The sequence below is a fragment of the Notamacropus eugenii genome, chromosome 3 (genome assembly GCF_028372415.1).
Source record: "Notamacropus eugenii isolate mMacEug1 chromosome 3, mMacEug1.pri_v2, whole genome shotgun sequence".
NCBI lineage: Eukaryota > Metazoa > Chordata > Mammalia > Diprotodontia > Macropodidae > Notamacropus > Notamacropus eugenii.
Window position 1 is genome coordinate 293,354,686 of NC_092874.1, and position 22,283 is coordinate 293,376,968.

At 53.1% G+C, this 22,283-nt stretch overlaps 1 protein-coding gene across 3 annotated transcripts in view; it reads right to left on the reverse strand.

Moving 5' to 3' along the window:
* Positions 1-1,169: 1,169 nt before the first annotated feature.
* The window catches only part of MYH9 (myosin heavy chain 9), a 78,502-nt gene continuing 57,388 nt past the window's right edge, over positions 1,170-22,283 (reverse strand). For all 3 annotated transcript variants that reach the window (XM_072655929.1, XM_072655932.1, XM_072655931.1), the window contains exons 12-39: positions 21,720-21,872; positions 21,189-21,362; positions 19,785-19,958; positions 19,258-19,372; positions 17,135-17,328; positions 16,747-16,868; positions 15,194-15,263; positions 14,106-14,266; positions 13,453-13,561; positions 13,030-13,161; positions 11,807-12,013; positions 11,131-11,268; positions 10,444-10,567; positions 9,799-9,970; positions 9,036-9,248; positions 8,716-8,860; positions 7,985-8,191; positions 6,794-6,898; positions 6,381-6,533; positions 5,547-5,795; positions 5,251-5,463; positions 4,497-4,709; positions 3,977-4,138; positions 3,337-3,678; positions 3,011-3,219; positions 2,783-2,891; positions 2,534-2,706; positions 1,170-2,451 (exon numbers count right to left, since the gene is read on the reverse strand). In XM_072655929.1, the coding sequence (XP_072512030.1) occupies positions 2,334-2,451; positions 2,534-2,706; positions 2,783-2,891; positions 3,011-3,219; positions 3,337-3,678; positions 3,977-4,138; positions 4,497-4,709; positions 5,251-5,463; positions 5,547-5,795; positions 6,381-6,533; positions 6,794-6,898; positions 7,985-8,191; positions 8,716-8,860; positions 9,036-9,248; positions 9,799-9,970; positions 10,444-10,567; positions 11,131-11,268; positions 11,807-12,013; positions 13,030-13,161; positions 13,453-13,561; positions 14,106-14,266; positions 15,194-15,263; positions 16,747-16,868; positions 17,135-17,328; positions 19,258-19,372; positions 19,785-19,958; positions 21,189-21,362; positions 21,720-21,872 (4,656 nt within the window). In that variant the 3' untranslated portion in view covers positions 1,170-2,333. The remainder of the gene's footprint in view (positions 2,452-2,533; positions 2,707-2,782; positions 2,892-3,010; positions 3,220-3,336; positions 3,679-3,976; positions 4,139-4,496; positions 4,710-5,250; positions 5,464-5,546; positions 5,796-6,380; positions 6,534-6,793; positions 6,899-7,984; positions 8,192-8,715; positions 8,861-9,035; positions 9,249-9,798; positions 9,971-10,443; positions 10,568-11,130; positions 11,269-11,806; positions 12,014-13,029; positions 13,162-13,452; positions 13,562-14,105; positions 14,267-15,193; positions 15,264-16,746; positions 16,869-17,134; positions 17,329-19,257; positions 19,373-19,784; positions 19,959-21,188; positions 21,363-21,719; positions 21,873-22,283) is intronic.

The window sequence follows — 22,283 nt, forward strand, 5'->3', positions numbered from 1 at the left end:
CTACAAGACAGAGACAGCCTTCTTTGAACCTCGGACAGAGCTCAGTAGACAGCAGGTCCTTGGTAGTTGACTGCAGGCCTCTCTCCCCTAATCAGAGGGTATCAGGAGTCCAGACCCTGTGAGTACCTTGTAGGATGCTCCAGGGGGGAACAGGGGCCTGCACCCAAAGAATACAGGAGAGACCCAGACCCAGAACTAAGTGTTAACTACCACCCTTCCTCACCTATGCTCCATCACTGAGTCCCCATCCACTCTCCTGGCAGTCAGGGCATGTTTCTTCTCACGTTCGCTTCATTGAGAATGGCGGGAGGAGAAAGCTAAGACTCAAAGACTTATTTTAAAGATGACTTTAAAATAGCTTGTTTGAGCATATCCTCCATCACCCAGCCCAACCGTTTTGGTGCTCTGGACACACCTTGCAGGAGTCCTCTGGAGATCCTTATGGTGGGGATGGATTTGGAGAACCTGGATTCAAATCTCATCCTGGAAATGTTCACTTCCTGGGGGATTCCTTTGGAAAAGGAGGCAGTTGGCCCAGAAGCCTTCTGAACTCTCTGTGCAGGATCTTGAGAGAGTCAGCCCCCAGGGGCATCTCATTCAGTCTTTTGAAGATCCTGGGACCTCCCTCTGCTGGGCTCTGGGCACAGTTCATGAAAGAGCCAAGAGCCTTGTCTTCCCTATCTTACTCTAAGCCTAGGACAAGCACCCAGATGCCTTTCAGGGTAAATGGGGGGGGGGGGGGGGGGGGAATGACATCTTTATTTTCACTAACCTCAAACTGAAATTTAGCATTTCCTTCATTTGCTTAAAAAACATTATTCTGAGCAGATTCCAGAATGCCAAAGGAATGGGGTTGGGAGGAGATCAGAGTTTTCTCAGGATCACAGACTGATTCACCTGAGGGGTGAAAGACCAAGTCTCAAAGTTCTGCCCAAACTCCTCAGCTAATAACTGCCCTTGAGTTCCCTTAATCCACACAACAATAAAAGGCAGGGGAAGACGGGGTCTAACCTGCCCCTCCCCACTCCCCAAGCCTTCTTTCCAACTCCCTCTCCTGCCCCAAGAAGCTCAGGAGTGTCTCCCACTGCCCGTGGGGGGAGAGGAGGGAAGGCCAAAATAAAGCCATGCATGCGCAGGCACACACAAGAACATACACCAGACACATGTTGGACGGTGTGCAGCACGTGGCTCTTTATTGAGACACGGCTGCAACTGCAACATACACTAAGGCACTTTTCTTATATAAAAAATGGGCGGGGCTTGAATGAATTTTTCCGTGACAGCCGCTGGGACCTGGCCTCACAGCTCTCAGGTGAAATGTAGCTTTATGTTGCTTATGGTCTGTGGGGTGGGTGACAGGGTTTTTTTTTTTCATTTTAAAGTTTTCTTTGCTCATAGGTAGGTAAGTCTGAGTAATGCAGCAGGTACGATACAGTTAAGAATACAGGTAAATCCAGCAACCAGTGTATGGTGGAGAAAACGCAGACTGCTCCCTAGAACCACAGTCCTGGGGGGAGGCAGTGATCAAGACCTTTCTTTTATCCTTGAGAGAGACGTGAGACTGTGCAGGCTAAGGACCCCCCTTCCCTGAGCCTCTGGCCCTCTCTTCTCCAGCCCTGCTGCAGCCAGGCTCGGTGAGAGGAGTCCTTGAACCATCAAAGAGCTTTGGTCCCCAAGAGTTACCAGAAAAAGCCACCTCTGCCTGCCCCCCACCCTCCAGGCCAGACAGAGTGCCGGTGGGTTCTTTGGGGGCTGGGTATAGAAGCATAATCATTGCACTTGAACCAGGCAGCGGGCTGGCGACTTTGGCAGGGGCTCCAGAAGCCTCCCACCTTCTCCTGACTCCAGCCCATAGCCCCTTCTCCTTCCCCTTCCCAAGGGTCTGGGGCTATGGGGCCAGGCATGGCTGTGAGGTCACCCAATGTGATTGCCAACAGCAAAGGAGGAAGGGAGTGGCGGTAAGGGGTGGCAGGGGGTGATGGGTGGCAGGAGTTGCCCTAGAGCTCTCACTATCAAAACTCTAATTTGAAGAAAAATAGAAGAATAGAAAACCATTTTCCTTTCCCTCACCCTCCCCAGCACCGTGGCTGGCACCTGGGCTTTGGGGGAGAGCAGGTCTAGATCCCTGATGCTGCAGGCCAGAGGCCCCAGCCTGGGCTCTTTGGTATGAGATTGGTGGGGAGGAGGAGAAACGGGAAGGAAGCCAAACGCCTGCACCAGGGCACACGATGGGGGGCAGAGCAGGATGGGGGGCACCATCACAGCAGGTAGGGGGCAGGGGGATAGGGAGGCTCTGCTCCAGCTCAGGCCTGGGGGCCCAGGAGGTGGGACTTCTATTCAGCAGCCTTGGCATCTCCGGCATCAGCCTTGCCGTCCAGCTCCTCGTCCGAGCACTCTCCAGGGCCTTTCCGGACCGCCCGGCGAGGCACCACAAAGGGAAGGTCACCACGCCTGCAGAGGGGGACGAGTGTCGGTGGGGGTTCTGGAGCCCCCTTGGCAACCTCCCCCTTGTCCCCCAGGCACCAGGTCTCACCTGAGCTTGTTCTTAAGGGAGCTGACTTCCCGGTTCATGGCGTCAGCTGTCTCTGTGACGTCCTCCAGCTCGCGCTGAAGCTTCCTGCGGGAGGCATTGGCGCGCTGCGCCTCCTCCTCTGCCTCCTCCAGCTGCCTCTTCAGCTGCTTCAGCCTCACCGTCACCTTGTCAGCCTGTGGGGGACAGAAGGGGTCATGGAGGCCTGCAGCTGTGTGGTGGGAGAGGGGGCAGGCGGGGGCGCTCACCGACCTGGTCCTTATACTGCTCCGCATTGCGCCGCTCGTCATCCACCTGCAGGAAAACGTCCTTGAGCTTCTTCTCTGTCCGCCGCACCTGCTTGCAGGCTGCCTGGCGCTCCCTGGACCCAGGGGAAAGGAAAGTCAGCAAGAAACCTCTGAGGGTGGCCTGGCCCTGGGGCACAGCCTTGTGCCCATCACCCCGTGCCCATCACTCTGTGCCCACCCTGCCAGCCCATACTTGGTCTCGTTGTCCAGCTGCTCCTCGAGCTGAGCGATCTTGGCCTCCAGCGCAGTAATGGATGCCTTGTACTTGGACTTGACAGTGCCCTCCATCTCCTGCAGCTTCACCTTCAGCTCCTTGTTCTGTCGCTCCAGCTGCTGCCGCGCATTCTCATTTTTCTGGCTGTGGCTGCGCTCCATGTTCAAGTCAGTATTGATCTGGTCAATCTGAGGGTGAGGGGCAGGGGTCAGATCAGGGTGTGGGAGGAGAAGGGCAGGGCTGGCATGCTCCTCCCCACCACCTCCTCCTGGGGCAGAAAGGAAGCAGTCGTCCTGGGCACATACCTGGAGGTTGGCTTTCTTGAGCCGGTCATTGACCAGTTCCGTGTTGCTCTGCTCCTCCTCCAGCTCCTCCTCCAGCTGTGCAATGCGCGCTTCTAGGCGCCGCTTCTCCTCTAGGGCCAGGGCACCTTTCCCACTGCTGTTGGCAATCTCATCTGCCAGCTCATCCCTCTCCTGCTGGGCCTGACGCTTGGCGCGCTCGGCGGCCGCCAGCTCCTCCTGGAGCTGGATCATCTCCGCTTCCATGCTCTTGAGTTTCTTCTCATTCTCCTTAGACTGGGCCAGTATCTCCTCTCGGGAGGCTCGGGTGTCATCCAGTTCCCGCATATAATCCTTCATCTGGGCCTGTGGGATGAGGGAGAGGACAGGCACTGGAACCACAAATGCTTGTCAAGGGCTGGGGCTCAGTTCTAGGGTCATGGCCAAGTTCTAGTTCTGTGACTTGATTCTAGGGTCATGCCTAAGTTCTAGGTCTGTGGCTTGATTCTAGGGTCATGCCTAAGTTCTAGGTACATTGCTCTGCTCTAAAAACCACTTTTGGCTCTAGGTCCATGACTAGGTCCGAGGGCCGAGGTTCAGTTCTAGGTCCACTAATTGGCCCAATGCTGGACCAAGTCCCAGCAGAGGCTGCAGGAGGCCTCACCTGCAGTTTGCGCAGCTGCTTGATGGCCTCGTCACGGCTCTTGTTGGCCGAATCAATGTGGGCCTCCAAGTCCTTCAGGTCCAGCTCCAACTTCTTCCGGGCAGCCACAGCCATGGAGCGCTGCTTCCGCTCATCCTCCAACTCCGCCTCCATCTCCCGGACCTGAAGGGGTGCACAGAACAGAAGCTGAGCCTCCTCGCCTCACCTGCAGGGACTACCCATGCAAGTTCCAGACACCTGCACCTCTGCTCTTGAGAAAAGGGGCCAAGCTGGGGAGAGACTTAAGCAGGGAAGGGCCTCATGTGCCAGGATGCACTCAGGAGGAGGCTACAAAGAACACAAAGGCCTCAAGACAAGGGCAACATTGCCAGCACCTTGTGCCTAGCTTATTACAGGTGGTAGCAGGGCTCTTCCCACTTTGTGGGATGGGAAAACAAGGCCTTGCTCAGGCACTGGGATCTGAACCCGAGGGCCCAGATCCCAAATAAAGTGCTGTCTGCTCCCTTCGGCAGAGCCTCACCTGTCGGACCAGCTGCTTCTTCTTCTCCTCACTCTGCTCATCGCGCCCCTGGAGATCCCGCTCAAACTGGGCCTTGAGTGCCTGCAAGTTCACTTCAAGCCTCAGCTTGGCATCCTCGGTAGCCTGGAGCTCGTCTTCCAACTCCTCCAGCTGGGTCTTCATCTCCTCCACCTGCTGCTCCAGGGCCCGCTTGGACTTCTCCAGTTCATGGACCTGTGGGCCAAGGGTGTGGCCAAGGGCCTGCATAACTCCCCACCCTCAGGAAGACCATGCAAAGATAATCAAACCAATCAGGGATGCCCCACTCCTCTCAGGTCACCCAAAGTTCAGATACATCTGAGTAATGTTCACTGCTGGAACGCTGGCACTCAGAGAGATCACCCCCAAATCACCATCCTGCCAGAAGCTTCTAACACACCATGTGCTCACATGCTAACACAATTTGGCAGGGGGGAAGCTGCGGCAGTCAGAGCAAAGCAGAGCCAAAGTCAGGGGCTTTTAGGTTTAGGACTAGAAGATAGAAACAATGACTTCCACATAGGAAGCAGACCTCAATTCACTCTTGGGTGAATCAGGGAAATTCCTGGGGGCAGAACCTTCACCTCACATGTGCAAGAGTTCAAATCAGGGTTTGTCTGCACAAGGCTGGGTCAGGACTGGAGCCACACTCATCTACTGTTTTTTTCTGATCCACATGATCACACAGGGCAGTTATACCCCTGCCTGCCATCCTGCACACAGCACAATGACTCACACTCTTGCCGACATCGTCCTTGGAGCTCATCAGATCCTCCATCTCGGCCCGGAACTGCTTGTTGAGGCGTTCCAGCTCAGCCTTCTGCTCGATGGCTTCCTCTAAAGCCCGGGCCAGAGACAAGGCCTTGGTCTCCTTCTCCCGCGCCTCAGCCTCGGCCCGGTCACGCTCCTCAGCGTACTTGGCCGAGATAGTCTTCTCCTCTGCCAGGAGCTGAGGGAGGAAAGGCAGTCAGTCAGCGCCTCTGTAGGCCCTTGAGCACCCTGCCCTCCCCCTCCCAGGACCACCTCCCCTACCTGGTCAAACTTCTTCTGCTTCTTCTCCAGGTTGGAGACAATCTGCCTCTGGTGATCCAGGTCGACCAGAAGGTCATCCAACTCCTGCTGCAACCTTGTCTTGGTCTTTTCCAGCTTGTCATAGGCTGCAGCCTTCTCCTCGTACCGCTGGCTCACACCCTCCAGGTCCTTCTGCAGCCTCCTCTTGGCCTCCTCCACCAACTCAAGGCAGCCCACACCATCATCCATCTTCTTCTTCATGTCAGCTACCTGTGAGCAGGCCCATGGTCAGTAGCTCGGCCACCCATGCACAACTACACAGTGGAGCCTGACTTAGCTACTCCCCCAAACAGCTCCCTCTGCCCTTAGCCACAGAAGCTTAGCCTGGTCTGTGCAGCAGACCAGGGAGAGGGTCCCACAGCCAAGGTTCCTTACAATCAAGCCTGACTTCATGTCTGGCACTGAATCTCTTCAGTCTTTATTAAGTCAATGGGGAGGTTTGAGTGCTCAGGGCTGGAAAGAGACAGAGAGGCCAACAGCCAACAGGACTGAGGCAGGTACTTCAAGTAGTCATTTCTTACCAACTGGCTTCAAGTCTGTGTTAGCCACTAGGGCCAATGCCAGGGGTTGGTGCTTTAAGGGAAGCTAGCCCCTTTCTCCAGGGACAGAGGCTAGGTCCTTTTCTAACTTAGGGAACAAACCAACAGGCCAGGGCAAGAAGCCAGCCTTTTTGGTGGTGGTGGCTCTCAGGCCCTCAAGGGGGAGACCTCAGCTCTTAGAGCTGAATCCTGGGAAGCAGAAGGAGGCAGGTCTCCCTTGACCCGTCCTTCCTCCTCCACCCTTGGCACCCTATACCTGGGCATGAAGGGTGGTGATCTGCTTCTCCAGGTTCCTCTTGGCCTCTTCCTCCTCCTCCAGCTGCTCTTTCAGGGTGCCCTTCTCATCCTCTGTCTGCTTCAGTTTGGTGCTCAGGCTCAGCTTCTGACGAGTCTCCTCCTGCAGGAGCTCCTATAGACGAGGAGAGACAGGCCAGAGTGGCCCCCATGCTCTGCACTCCATAGTGATTGTGCACTCAGGGGACCTAGGATTACACTGACAAAGACAGATCAGCCCCTGCTCCCCATCTGATATGGGCACACCCTCCAGGATCCCACAGCCTCGCACATCTGGTGAGGACATAGTCCTACAGTCCCTGCCCTGGCTCCACCTCTCCCTGACCCTAGATGAGAAATGAGGCTGCGGTGGGCAACCCTGGTCCACACACTCACCTGTGTGTCTTGCAGCTGAGACTCCAAAGCGGAGAAGTCTTTGGCCAGCTTGCTGGACTTGCTGTCAGACTGATTAAGGAGGCCTGTGATGTTATCTAGCTCAACCTGCCATCCAAGAGAAGGCACCAAGTGAGTGCCCAGTCCCGTCACCATGCACAGACCTCCCAAAGGTGATGCTCTTCCAAACAGCCATGGGGGGTCGGGGAGGGGGTATCAAAGCAAAGTGTCCAAAGACCATTCCAAGTGACTGGAATGTCCTACATTACAGGGCAAGGCCAGGACAGACATACACTGTGTTTGTGCATCACATCTATTACAGGGGCCTTGCTCCAGGGGTAGGTGGGAGAAGAGGCAGGACCTGGAGCTCTGGCTCCTGTGGGGTATAGGAAGCCCTGCCTTGATACCCCACGTGACTTGACCAGGGTCGAACAGCCAGGATGAGTCAGAAGTGAGGCCAACCACCCGTCACCAGTATTTACCGCACATCTGTTCTGTCCCGGAACCATCCCTGACTCCCAGAGTATAGGGACACAGTTTGCTCATGGCTGAGCACTTGCAAACGACAAGGTGGGACAGGACAACTTAGGGAATGAATGTCCTCTTAAAGGCAAGGAGGGAGAGCATCCCAGCCTGGGATCAACCTGGTCTAGCAGTCATTGACGGACAGAAAGAGGCATGAGGCACCTTTTTGGCAACTGCATGGGATAGAATGAGCGGGGGGGCGGGGATGTGACAATGCTGGGAAGGTCCAACTTGGCAGCTTGGGTGGTGGGCACAGTGAGGGATGACTCTGAGGTACATTCAGTGGCGGGGGGTAAGAAGCAGACAGCTACAGATGTGGGACAAGTCAGCATAGGAAAGTCCTGGGGGCTGAAGAGGTAACGGAGAGAGGGGAGGGGACCCCCATACATAGGGAGTGCTCAGCAGAGTCAAAGGCTGCAGAGATGAGGACAAGGAAAGGCCATGGAATTTAGGAAAAAAGGAGCAAGCTCAGTGTGAGAACGCTGGAGGTGTGGAAAGAGCTTTTTCCTGGAGAGATACGGAAGCACAGCCTGTAGGGAGGGGAGTCGGTGAATATGTTTAAAAATGGCAGTGAGGGGCAGGCTGAAAATCAGGCAGAGAGAGGGGGTGAGATGCCAGGTGGACTGAGGGCAGGATCCAGGACAGTGGGGCCTCAGGTGGCACACTCACCTGCAGCTTGGTGACCTTATCGGCCAGCTCCGTCCTCACTCGCTCACCCTCAGTGAGCTTCACCTGCAGCTCCTGGAGTTGTGTCTCCACCTTCTTGCGCTTATGTTCAGAGTCCCCCTTGCCCTGCAGAAGGGCCTTCACCTCATTGGAGAGCTCCGCCCGCTCGTTCTCCAGAGCCTGCTTGGCTTTCTCCAGGTTGGCTTTCACCTGGGGGAAGAAGAGCCAGGAGGATGACAGGTGCCCTAAGAGGGCACAGGCCTGGAGCCAGTGCTGTGCCAGAGACGTGGGCAGAAATCAGGCTTAATGAGACTTGGTGGAACGTGAGCACTGGAAGGGGCTTCCGAAGCCACCTTGGCTGAGCTGAGTCTCATGAGAGGCTGACTAGGCAATGGTCAGGCAGCTCAGCCCATAGGGCCCACTTCCCCGAGCAGGATCTCAGCATGGTAGGCTGGGGTGGACACAGACTCTAGGGAGGCTGCAGTCTGTGGCCCCTGATGCTGCCCTCTGGGGCCAAGGGCACACATGCCATCTTCCACTACGTAGTTCCTACGGTCATATCAGGAAAGGAGCCTGGAGCCACGGGAAGGAGTGCTGCTTCATCTGGAGGCACAGCCCCTATGTCAGTTTTGCTACCTCCCTGGCACCCCGCATCCTCATCTGTGACACCAGGGGCTCTCTGATGTCTGCTTGCCCAGCTGGCCCAGGCACCAGTATGGCCAGAGCCCTCGTACCCGCTTTGTCTGCTCCAGCTGCTCAGCCAGCTCTTCCACAGCCTGGGAGTGCTTCTGTCTCATCTCCTGGATCTGGGCTTCATGGGTCTTTGCTTCATCATCGAGGGTCTTCTTTAGAATGTTTACTTCCTGTTCCCGCTTTGACCTAGGAAGAGAAAGGTGCATCCCTTACCTCTGCTGCCCCGGACCACCCCGCCCAGGACATCTGTGTGTCCCTGGGCCCTTCTCCTTCCTGCCCTGCACCCCACATGCACTGGCCCGGAATACGGAAGGCCCAGCCTGGCCTTGGGTGTGCCCTGTCACACAGGCTGCTTGCACACCTGAGCTCCTGCTGGGCAGCCGTGGAGTCCAATGTGTCCTCCAGCTCAGTTTTCAGGGCCTCCAGCTCCTCGCCCAGATCCCGCTTCTGTTTCTCGGCCTTGTTCCGGGAGGCACGCTCAGACTCCAGGTCCTCCTGAAGCTCAGAGATCTGGGACTCCAGCTCACGGATCTTCTTCAAGGCCAGGTTCTTCTGGGCTGCCTCCTCCTCCACTCTGGAAGAGAGCAGGGCAGTAGTGCATCAGGGCCAGGGCACCAGGAGCCCTCAATGAGGCAAGCCCCGAGATGCCACCACGGGATGATAAAGATGAGTATGTGGGTCTGTCCCAGGGCTGGGACTCATGCTTTTCTAATGAAAGCCTAGCCTGGATACCTCCCACCACCAAGCCCGATGATCCGCCTCACCCTCTCCTTCCCCCTGACCCACTCACTCCTGTCCTGGCCAACAAGACTCCTGTTAGCTATCCTAGTCTGGTCTTCTCATCTCCAGGTACAGAAGGGACCTAGCCCACCTCACCCTCTCAGCCTCCTTGGTCTATGAGCTTGATTCCCTCCATCCTTCCTTCCTGGCCCTCCCTTCCCTTCTCTGTCCATTTTCCTCATTCTTTCATAGTCATTATTTAGGGCTGGGCTTTCTCCATTCAATGTTCCTAGCAAGGAGGACTGGGGGCAGCACTTGAGGCACCCTTGCCAAATGTTCTGGTACTTATGGTGCAGGCCAGGGGCAAGGGTCCCTGGGGCCGCCACATGCGCCTGAGTTCTCACCTGGCCAGGGCAGCCTGCAGCTCCTCTTCCTTCTTGGCAAGCTGCATCTTGAGCTCTGCGATCTGTGCCTGCAGCTCTGCAATCTGGTCGTTTAAATCTGTGGAATCTCCCTCTAGCTTCCGCCGGGTCTTCTCCAGTTCCTGCCGCTGCTTCTCCTCCCTGCGCAGGCGCTCTGAGGCATGAGAACACAGGATCAGAGGTTCATGCCAGCCATCTCTAACATGAGACCACAGGCCACGAGGCTCACAGCCAGTGAGGCCCATCTTCAGGATCCTGGGGGGGCCAGACAGGGCCTCCTCATGACCCTGTGAAAACTTCAGAGCAGCTTTGCAGGTAGGACAGGATCATAAGAACAGGAGTGATGGGCAAGAAACTCAGCCAGGGAATGCTCTAACACAAGCTGCCAGGAGGGCAAGGGTCATTATTTCTACTTTACACATGAAGTAACTCGGACCCTGGTGGGAAGAAGAGGTGAAGTGCCATCTTCTGCCCTCAGATCTACACAAAGATGCTCCTGCTCTAGAGCCAGAGGATTCCCAAGAGGGAAGAAACAAGGCTAAGCAGCCTCAGTTCCCAGAGATTCTTCTTTAGGGACAGGGCAGTCGGGGGCAGCCTCAGTCATGCTCCCAGTCCCTCCCTGCTCACCTTCCAGGTCCGTGATCATGGCCTCATGCTTGTTCTTTAGCTTGGCCAGACTCTTAGACTTCTCCTCCTCCTCTGTGAGGTTGGTGGTAAACTCTGAGATCCGGTCCTCCAACAGCTTCTTCTCCTACAGGGGGAAGGTAGAGGCGTGAGCTCACATGGAACAGCCTCTGTGGCCACTATACTCTCCACCTTGGGGAATTGCTAGAGGAAAGCTGCCCAAGGAGGCCAAATACACAGGGGAGTATGGCCTCCCAGGATACTTAGCCCTCATTCTGTGGGGCATGTGCCTTCTGACAGCCCGTCACTGAGAACCCATCTCTCTGGAATGCCCCCACAATGTTCCTGGTTCTGCCCAGGGTGGCAGCTAAGCCCTTTCACCCAGCCGAAGGCAGCTGTCTTATGCAAGCCAGCCTGGTTTCCCCTTGGCTATCCTGGTGAGCCTCTTCTGCACCTGTGCCACTCCCACAGTGACCCCAGTCAGCTGCAGAACCCCTCCAAGCTGCTGGAGGGAGTTAGGCCTTAACTGTGCAATGGATGAGTGCCTCAGAGACCTCGCCTGGACTAGCCACTAGGTCTCTCCCAGCCCAGGCCAGGCTTGTTGAGGGCTGCTTCGACATCCTGAGAGTGTCCCCTCGCACCGCTTAGGCCCTGGGGTAGGGGCCTGTGCACAGCTCAAGGCCTGCTCACCTTGGCGAGTTTGCAGTTCTGGTCTTCTAGGATGATCTGATCTTCTTCCAGCTTCTTCAGCTTGGCTTCTGTGGTCACCTTCTCCAGTTGCAGCTTCTGCCGTGCACTTTCCTCTTCCTCCAGCTGCTCCTCTAGTTCCTGAAAGGAGGCCCAAGACAAAGTGCAGGCTGCAGCAGCCCAGGGGCTCTGGGTGCCAGAGTTTCTCCTGAAGGGCTTGGGGGCTGGGAGATATTTGGCTGAGCTGACCAGCCAGATCATGAGAAGTGACTCCTTGCCAAGGGGCCCAGACCCTCCCCCACCTTCTTCGGAACATTCCATTCAACATGAGGCTTCTGGGTGCTCCTGAGTTTTAAGGATCTCTTTTCTCTTCCCCTTTCAAAAAAGTTCTCCTCAGAGTTCATAAGGCCTTCCCTCTCAGGACTTTTGCTCCTTTGTAAAGCAAGGGGGAAGGGCCTCAGGTGCCCCCGAGGCCCCCTCAGCTCTGGTACCCTGTAATCTGATGCTCAGTGACAAATACACACATTAACCATGGTCCTAAATGTTACCAGGTCCTTCTCATCCATTCCTTCTTTCAAAGCGGTTTCCCTTAGGGCAGGGACAGTTGAGCCTTACTTAACTTAGCATCCTGGGCACAGGTTAGGTGTTGTGCCCCTGCCCCGGCCACCTGGGCCCTCACCTGGATGTTCTGCTGCATCTTCTTCTTCTCTGTCTGCAGGTGCTGGCAGCGCTCCTCCTCCTCCTCCACGCGGGCCTCCAGGTCATGGCAGATCTCCTCCAACTCCTGCTTCTTGGCTGTCAGGCGGGCCCGCAGCTCCTCAGCCTCAGCACACAGCTCTGTCTCAGCCTGAAGCTGCTCCTGAAGCTGTAACTTCTCTGCCATCAACTGCCAAAGACACACATCCCAGAGTCACATCCAGAAAGTGAGTGTCAGTCATGCTACAACATCCCTCCTGGGAAGGAGCCTTCTCCCCTCCCCCTTCCGGCCCCCTACCAACACTGGGGAATGGATCTGGTACAGAATTATTGGCTGCCAGGGAAGGCAGCACTCCCCTGGCTGAAGAGCTTCCTTCCAGGAGCCCCGAATGCCCGAGTCACAGACATAAGCTGGTCTAGGGGAGTTAGGTCAGCGAGCGGAAGTGGCCAAGAAGGGAATTAATTAAGCCAGATGGAACCATCCACAGAGAAGGAACTCCCCAGGAGAATGTGAGCTTCTAGAAAAGTTATCAGAGGAAAATGTAAATAAAAAACACCAAAGCAATTGAGATGAGAATTGAGAAAGTTTACTGAAGAGAAAACTTTGCTGAAAGTTTCTCTTGTTAAGGTCTCACATCTAAGATACAGAAGGAACCCATTGGAATTTATAAGCTTAGGGGTCATTCCCCAGCTTGTAAAATGGTTCAAGGATATGAATGGGCAGTTCTCAAGAAAGAATAAACCTGAGTTACCAAAAACCACACGAATAAGCACTTCCAATCAGCTGAAACTTAGAAAAATGCACATTAAAGCAGCTCTGCCAGGCCGGCAAGGGGAACAAAAGACACATGGTCAAGGGAGGAAAGATGGGGGGAAAACGGCTCAGAACCAAGCCCACAACGTGAGCTGCTACGACTAGGCCCAGAGCCCAGAGAGCAGACAGGAGAAGGATCTAAATGTGCAAAAATATGTACAGGAGCTGCACAGAACTGTACACCAAGGAGGTACCCATCAAGGGCAGAGGAGTTAAACAATGATGGAGCAGCTGAGGAGAGCCACTAGACTGGGTCAGAGCCATAAGCTCCTTGGGGGACCAGGCCCAACTCTCAGAGGCCAGCACTGCCAATGTGGGCTCCAGGGCACTGGGCCAAACCAAGGTGACCCACGGGCAGCTGCAGGTGCTCAGGAGGCCTATAGGCCACCCACCTGAGATTGCAGAGTCTCCATCTCGCTGAGTCGGTTCTCTGCCGCCAGCTGCTTCTCCTTCACTTTGACGAGTTCCTCCTCCTTGGCCATCATTTCTTCCTCCTGCCTGCTGACCTGCAGCAGGGGCTTGACCTAGAGACACAAATCAGGAGACCAAGTGAGAGTGGATGGATGGGGCGGAGTGGAGCACTCACACCCAGGCACACCTACAGATAGTGCAGCCTCTGGCACCCAAAAGGGGGTGATCTTATCACTATGGACGTATGTGGCCCCTGCCTGTCACTGTGCAGCCAAGTAGGGGTGAGCCCTGCACACATCAGGGTGAAAAGCTGGTCACTGGGTCTACCCAAATACTGGAGGAGCCAATGAGGAAGGGCCAGGGACCATCTCAGGAAACACCTCAGTGAGGATCAGCACACCCACCTTGGTGAAGAGGCGCCACCACTGCCAGTTCCGCAGCTTCAGGTAGGCCGCACAGTTGCGCTGGAGCACCTTCATGGCCGTGAGCTGCTGCTGGCGCTTGGCGAAGGCCCTATGCAGAGGAGCACAGGGTGAAGCCGTGGGTACAAGACCAAGTGCCAAGCACTTCCACCTTTGGTGATGCCTGGGCTCTAATCCTAAGGCACAGCATCACTCCTATGCACATAGAAGGCCAGCAGACTTAGAGTCACCCAACCAAGAGCCAAGAGCCCTAATGGCAGCTATGTAGCAGCGGTCCCCAGCAGGGGTTTATCCCGTGCTGAAAGGCCCCAAGCTTTTCATACCCTTTTCCCAACCTCCCTTCTCCCACTGTCTGGGTCCTCCCCCACTTATTTCTGAAAATGAAAGTGGCCCCAGAAGCAGAGGTTGCATGGGCCCCCACAAGAGGCAGGCCTTGCCAGTTACACCCCACCAGCTGGATTCCCTGCACAACTCTCCACCTCACCCCACCCCAGCCTCAACAGCTGCCCCCACCTCACTGACAGCAATTATCTCCCTCTCCAAAGGTCAGGCATAGGACAGGCCTAAGGACCTATCCTGTGCCACCGGGAGGGAGGCAAGGGGGTAGAGAGGGATCAGCACAGGGGCCACATTACTTTCTGGCCAGGTAGCCCCTGCAGCACGCCTGGAAGCCTATGATGACATCTGTGATCTTCAGGTCTCTCTCCTCCTCCAGGTGGGCAAGCACCCCAGCTCGGAAGAAGACTTTACTCTGCCCAATGCGGTAGAGGTTGCTGTCCAGTTCCAAGGCTTTGATCTAAATGAGAGAAGAACACACTTTGCTCCCCACCACAGCCAGGCCTCAAGCAGGCTGAGAGCAAGGCAAGGAGCAGAGAATGGGGGGAAATGCATGACTGGCCCAGGGGAGAATGATAACAGAGATCCCACTGAACTCTCCCTAAGCACCTAAGGCCCCAGGATTCTTCTGCCCAATTAAAAGCTGCACAGACAGACCCTGGAAGTCCTAGTGAAGGGCCTGCGCAGAGAGGGGACAGGACAGTGGCTAACTCCCTTCCCCTCCTCCTCTCCAGGATGCCCAGCTGGCATTCACTGGATCAAAGATCTAGAACTGCAGGGGGGAACTTGAAGCAAATGGGGTCTCCTCCTCATGTCTTTGTCAGTTTGGGATGGGAGGGTAAGAAGGAGAGGAGGGACGAAAAAGGAAGGGAAGGCAGGGGTAGAGTGTTTCTGGACCCACCCTGCTGCTTATGCCCAGGGGGCATCTCCCTGGTCACTTGACTTCCCTATCAGTAAAATGAGGATAACTCAATGCCCAGTCTCCCCTGAAGAATGCAGTACATCCAAGGAGCCCTGGAGTCTAGTCCAGTCCCTTCCTTTAAGAAGAGAGTACTGAGGGGAAGGACTTGCCCCTGTAAGAGGCCCTCCCATAGTTGCTCTGGTGGCAGCAACAGCCAGAACAATGCTTAGAGGGAGATGGCATAGATTCACATCCCAGCCACTACCCCTGGATGCCCTTGATCTCCCTGGGGCTCAGACTACGGGCTCTCCAAAGCTCCTGCCCAACTCTGCATCTCATGAGTGGTGCTCTCAGACCACCACAGGTCATGTTGTGGGTGGCGCTTCTAGGAGGGTACAGCACGGGAAATGGGCACAGTCTAACTGGCATTCTGAGCATGTTGGCCCATAGAGAGGAAGGGAAGGAGGAATCAGTCGCCTGGCTTACCATCAACACACACGCCTGTTTTCCATCCATGAAGCCCTTAGGGATTGAATTTGGAGTCAGGATCTCATATCTGAAGGAGCAGACAGACACATTAGCACTGATGATAGAGAACTTTCACACTCATTTCTAATGTGTTCCATAAGAGTCATAAAAAGTACAAAAGAGTTTGAGAAACAAGTGTGAAATGGAGATCATTTTCCAAACTGTAGCGAAGGAATTTTTTTTTATATCTTCCAATGAGAAAAAGAGAAGCAGAAGATTTCAGGAAACAGGATATATGGCAGATACTTCACATGAGGTTCAAGGGGTGGCAGAGGTGAGCGACCTTTCCTCATAGGCTGGTGACAGCATCTCTTCTCCAAGAACTAAGCTGTCAAAGGGTGTAAGCAAAGAGTCCTCCAAAGAACTGCCAAGTATTTTCAAGCACATGAAAGGATGTTCCAAAGTACTAGTAGTAATAAGACAAAGGCAGATCCAAACAACCCTGAGGTTTCACCTCATACCCTGCAAACTGGCAAAAGTGACCCCCCTTCCCATGGCAACAGTCAATGTTGGAGGGATTGTGGGAAGAAACATATACTAATACATTGTTGGTGGCACTGGCAAGAGGCAAAATCATTTTAGAAAGCAATTTGAAATTTCAAGAATAAAGTGCCTAATGTCTGAACTCTGGACCAGACTCCACTACCAAGAAAGTCAGTGATGAGGAAAAGGTCCCCACAGGCTTCCAAAATATTTATGGCGGCACTTTTGGGGATAGTTAAGAACCAGAAACAAAGCAGATACCTATCGGCTGGAGAATGGCTGAACAAACTGTGGTACAGGAATGTAAAAGAGCATTACGATGCTATAAAAAATGATGTGTGTGAAGAACACAAGAGACGCGGGGGAAGATCTGCGTGAACTGATGCAGAAGGAAATCAGCAGAGCCAAGCAAACAACAAAAACAGTAACCACAACAATGCAAACACAAATGGAGAGAGGGACAGACAAATCAAAAGACTGAAGGCCAGGCAGGCCTGGAAGGGCAGGCGGACAAGGGTGGGGATGGGGTCTCACGGGGGTCACATACTCCACATTTGTGAACTTTTTCATGTTTTGATAGACTGAATCAATCACTCGAGCTGACTTTAAATATTCCTAAATGCTATATACACATGAGGGGGATTATTATGATAGTGTCAGAAACAGAAAACCACCAATAAAACATTTTTTGTAAAGCTATGTTGGAGGAGGGGCGGTGTTTCCACTGCTCCCAAAGATGTCAGGAAGCAAGGCTACTCAACAGGGACCATGTGACTGAGGCACCATCGATGTCTGCCCATAAGTTTCACATCTCTGGGCTGACCCTTCCAGGGATAGTTCCATAGCTTTAATTCTGAGTCACTGGAAGGAGAGGCAACATACAGATACCTCATGTAAAATCACATGACAAAGCAGGGGTACTTGGAGAATACCAAAGGGTCAAACCTTGGCTCTGCCAGAGCAGCCACCAGCAAGCCAATTTGGGGATTCCCTGCAGAAGTGCTCTTGAGACGCTGAGCCAAACTGACCTCTGTCGGAACTCCTGGAAAACAACCCTGTTGGGGAAGCCCTGCCGACAGATGCGGATTCCCTCCAACACACCGTTGCAGCGCAGTTGGTCCAAGACAAGATGAGGGTCTAGTTTGCCGGCCTGGAAAAGGAAAAGATGTGGTGAGGCTTCCATGCAAACTGAGTAAGGAACAACAAGGGTCCCTCTCAGGTTGAAAAGCTGGCAATGGGACGTTCAACATGCAAGGATGGGAAGTTAATGCTTGGCTGGAAGGAGCACAACCAAGCATCTCCAAAAAGAACCATGGGGAACCTCCCCAAAGGGTCTGTAGTAGAAGGTCAGAAAATGGGATTCAGGAGGGGAAAAAAATGGCACAGATTCTGGTCACGTTCTCTGCTTTGCTTTACCTTCTTCTCATGATTGGGGATGATGCAGCGGACAAAGTTGGGGTTGGTGTTCCTCAGGGTGGCCATCAGCTTGGACAGCTGCTCTTTATAGAGCTGTCCCACCGTTCGGAACATGCCCTTCCTGGTCTTAAAGGCACCTGGCAGAGCTGTCTCAGACATGCCGGCCACCTGGTCAAGTCCGATGATGCGATCAACTGCAGAGACCATACAAAGGGAGATTAACAACCCACAGAGATAAACAAGTGAAGAAGCAGATACAAGATCAGGCCTGAGGAAGCAGCAAGACCCTTTGTCATTGCTTTGTCTCTAGTTGATCTTCCATACTAGTTGTGAATACTTGTAAACCCTAGTCTTTGGGGAAAAAGGCCCAGAGGGTGATCACCAGTTTTCATCCTCTTCCAGAATAATTCATTCCAACTGTTCTAAGGACTTCTCTTCTAATCTCTTTTAGAAGTTTCTGTTCCTAACAGGAACCTAGGCTAGAATCAAGGAAACCTGACAAACCCAGCCCAAGTTTTTGAGAATCTAACCATGATAACTGAGCTTTATCTCAAAAATGGCTCACGGCACATAAATGAAATCCTTCAAAGATGCATTACTTACTTGAACTACAGAGAAAACCATAAACCTGTTTGTTAGTGCTCCCAGTTTTAAGAAGCTATTTTAAATCATGAATTGAAACAGGATTGGATTGAAGGACATTGTGCTGTGAGGCTGGGCCCCATCTGCCAATGGCTCTAACCCGTGAGGGGCCCTGTCTACTCTGTGCTTTGGGAACATCTCCCTCACCAGGGATGCTGAATCTAAATCAGAAAATAGGTGACAATACTTGGAACTCTTGAAAAGTAAGGTATGGGAGAAACCTACAGGAGGGTTAGCGATAAGTAGTCAAAAGCTTTGGGGATTCTCCAGCTTCTCCAAAGTCTTCAAGAACCCAAGCAGAGGCTGCACAAACTGGGCCTCCAGGCTGCCCCAAGTCATCAGCTGTAAAATGAACCATTTCCTCTCCAAAAGGAAGCAGAGGCTCTGCGCTGCCACTATAAAGCAGCAGCCACAATTCGGTTTGGGGTGTCCAAGTGAACAATGTCCAAGGACATTCCACTGACAGTTGGTGATGACACAGTCCTTACAGTCTCTGTGGAGATGGCATAAGAATTGGCTGAGGCTGGTATTGATGGACCAGGTAACTAAAGCAGGTGGGAATCCTGACCTTAAGAGATCTAACTGAGCCTCTTCTGAGTGGCTCCACAAGGCTTCTTGGGGCTGACTCCCAGACTGGCCATGGGAGATACATCATTAATAATGCTTGAGGTTTATCTGGAAGGCACCCTCCCCCCACCCCATCTCAGGTTGCTCCATGTCTGCTGACATCCAAGCAATATGACTGCTGCTCTCCCTGAGAAAAGGGGTTTGGGAATAGCTTCACTGCACAGACTCCACAAGCGTCTAAACTCAGCATCTATTTGACTGAGGCATAGAGCAGGGAAAGGATGTTTAAGGGAAGGTGGGGAGAGCCAAAGGAGCAGCAGGAGCCAATGGAACGCCCCGCATTCCATTCTTTGCGTGGCTCTAGAATGCATCACACACACACAGAGCAGAGCACTTGGACAGCCCAGTCACCTGGTTCTAGATGAAGAATAGGAAAGTGTTGATAGAAATAAGCTCTCTGAGTGTTCGGCACCTCTGGAACAGAGACATTAAAGCAAAACCCAAGACAAAGAAAAGGAAAAACCAACAACAAAATTAAGAGACACTTAAGAAAAACGTATCTGCTATGAGAAGAGCACAAAGAAACTTACTAAAACCCCTGAAGAGCCTTTTTTAAGAAGCACCCCCTCCTAAAAATACCCACACTTAAAGAGAGGCACCGTCAAACAGAGTTAAGGATGAGGGTGAGGGCCCGGCCCAAGGGGGACTGCTGGATGCATGGCTGAGTGCTGAAGGGTAACTAGCTCAATCTAAGACCTCTCTCCCTTGCACAGAAGCAACATCGGAAACTACCTGGAAAAGTCAGGAGGATGGGGTTGGGGGTGGAGATGCTGAGCAGCAAACATCATTTTGCTACCTACAAAGAGTAGAGCAGACCTCATAGAAAGAACAAATCCAGAGGGTGAAGGGCGTACCATCTTTCCATAGTTCAGAGACAAATTTATCTGAGGACTGATGGAGAAGTGTGGCAATATTATCATTCAAGGGATCCATGTTCTTCATCAGCCATTCATCAGCTTTATAGTCAACCTGAAAGAGGAAGAGCCCTTAGCCATCACAAGAACTAGGCAGCTTGGGATGGATGTAACTGGGCCAGAAGGACCCTGTGTGTACTTAGGGAAAGGCTGGTCTGCAGAAATGAGTACATGCCCAACAGAGCTTCACCATTAGGAATTCCAGTATGTGATCAAGTCCATGTGAAAGGAATGGATTTATCCTATAGAGATACCCATACCACAATACCTAGGGAAAATAAGCCCCATGGAGGCAAAGTTTCTTAGGACATATATAAATGGTAAGATTTGGTCCTGATGGATGGATCTTCTGGGCAGGAGAGGCCAAGAGGCATCAGATGCCAGTTAAGTCAGCTTGGACCCAGACCAGATGACCCTCCCATTGCCTTTCCACAGCCCTCCAGAGAGGGATCCAGGCTGCACCTTACCTTGCCAGCATAGTGAATGATGCAAAAGTCAGCTTTGTCTTTCAACTGCTTGGGTTTCTGGAATTTCGGGTGCGTGCCCTGCTCCTGTACCACCTTCTCTACAAAGCTTTTGTCTGTGGCTTTGGGAAACCAACACTCTTCATCTAAAAGGGCCAAAATGCCAGGAGGACCTGCCTGGATGGAGCACAGAGAGCAGAACACAGCAGTCAAGCTCTGAAGAGGAAGAAGCCAATTGTCCACACCACACTTACACCTCGGTCTTACACCATAAATTCTCAGCCAACCGAAGCCTTTAAAACAATGGAATCTGGATTTGACTGAGAGTCAGAAGGTCCCATTAATGAAAAAATAGATTTCCTAAAATGATCCAAGTTAATTCATGTTTTATTGAAGGAGAGAAAATGAGGTATATGTTCCAGATCAGAACAACCCTGCTCAAAACTCCAGAAGAGGATGCAAAAAACAGTCTATACACATATAACCAGAAATTTAAGGCTCACTCAACCCCAAAGGTGGGGGTGCAAAGAACAGAACCCTAGCCAGAACCCTGGAGTCAGGGGACCTGTTTCAAATCCCAAACCTCAGACATTTAGTCATCCAGAGGGAATTAACTCACCTTCTAAGAGGCCCAGTTTGCTCATTGGCAAAGGAGGGGTACTACTGATCATTAAAAACCTGTTTGGTATACAAAGTGGGAATAGAAAGCATTCCAAATCCAAGGACTCATAATCAGGATCTCCTTAATAAAAGGATCTGTTCTGTAAAACTTGGACTCAGTCAAGAGGCTGCACCCAATGACCTAGAGGCCCACATGTGGCATGGAGGCCGCAGGTTCCCCATCCTTGATCTAGAGTACCAAGGAAGATCTTCTCCTCTGAAAATGTCAGGGAGAGACACACTGCATTGTGCTTTGCACTGGGGGTTTTACTGTCTTAGACCTGCTACATTTCATGCACAAAGATAGGAGAAGCAGAGTTCTGCTAGCTACCAGAATATTCACACTCTCCCACTTGGCTGCAAAGCCACACCCAGGCCAGGTGAATGGTCTCCTAGACTTTGGCCCCCTGGCTCAGACTTATCATTCTTACAGACAAGCAAATGAGCTGCTCAGCCCTAGGCCTGCAGATCTGAGGCCTGATGCTTTTAGGACACTTATCTGAAGAGTGGCAGTAGGGCAGGTCACACTCAAGCTCATCCTGCAGATGGGGAAAAGTTAACTGAGCCAGCCTCCTGATGTGTGAGCTGCAGATCTCTTGGGCTCTCCTGAGGGCCATGTGAAGGCTCCTCAGAGATCACTGAGTGATCCTGGCCACACAGAGAGGCAGAGTAGAGGAGGCTGGGGCCAGCATGGCAGCCCATCTGGGACCAAGAACACAAGCACACAGGGCCAAGGCCAGCACTTACCGGCTTCTCGATGAGATCGATGCAGGGCTGCAGGTCCAGGCCAAAGTCAATGAAGTTCCACTCGATGCCCTCCCGCTGGTATTCTTCTTGCTCCAGGATGAACATGGTGTGGTTGAAGAGCTGTTGCAGCTTTTCGTTGGTGTAGTTGATGCAGAGCTGCTCGAATGAGTTCAGCTGCAAAGAGGCCAATGAAGGGCAGGTGAGGCTGGGTGCTTATCACTCTCTGACCTCCAAGAATAAGTGGGTGATCAGGTGGGTGAGGTCCAGCCCTGCTCAGATGGGCTGACCACCCTCTGTGCCCCGCAAGAATGAGGCCAATCAGGTGGGTGAGGTCCAGGACTGCAGGGAAGGATTGATCTCCCCTCTGCCTACTGGCCAGGCCCTAATCACTGCTGAGACTGGGCACAGCAGAACCTCAGACTTTTGTGGGGCAGGGATCCAGCCCACATCCAAACTAGAAGATGGCCAGGGATCCTGGGGGTCCACAAACATCAGCCACTCAGCCTACAGTGACAATGGGGAAAGGCTCACATCAAAGATCTCAAAGCCAGCTATGTCCAGGATGCCAATGAAGGAGGCGCCCTGCCTCTTTGTCTTGTCCAGGGCCTTGTTGATGCGCATCACAAGCCAGCGGAACATCCGCTCATATGTAGCCTTAGCCAAAGCCTCAATGGCAAAGTCAGCCTGTAATGGAAGGGAGGAGGAAGAAAGTCCATTGAAAAAGTGAAGGTGCTTCCCTGGAAGATGTGGCCCCAACCATCATGAACCCAATAGCACTTCTTGAGAAGAGAGAGAATGCGCGCACGTACGTGTGTGTGCGCGTGCGTGTGTATGTGTGTGCATCACGAGTGTGTGCATGCACATATGAGTGTGTATGCATGTGTGTGTGAATCAGGAGTGTGTGTGTATACACATACGTGTCATGTATGAATTGGGAGAGTATACGGTGTGTGAATCAGAAGAGCATGCATGTGTGTGTGTGCGTGTATGAATGGGGAGAGCACATGTGCGTGCATGTGTCTGAATCAGGAGAGTGTACACATGCGTGTGTATGTGCACATATGCGTGTGCTGTCTGAACTCCCTGGGAACTCAA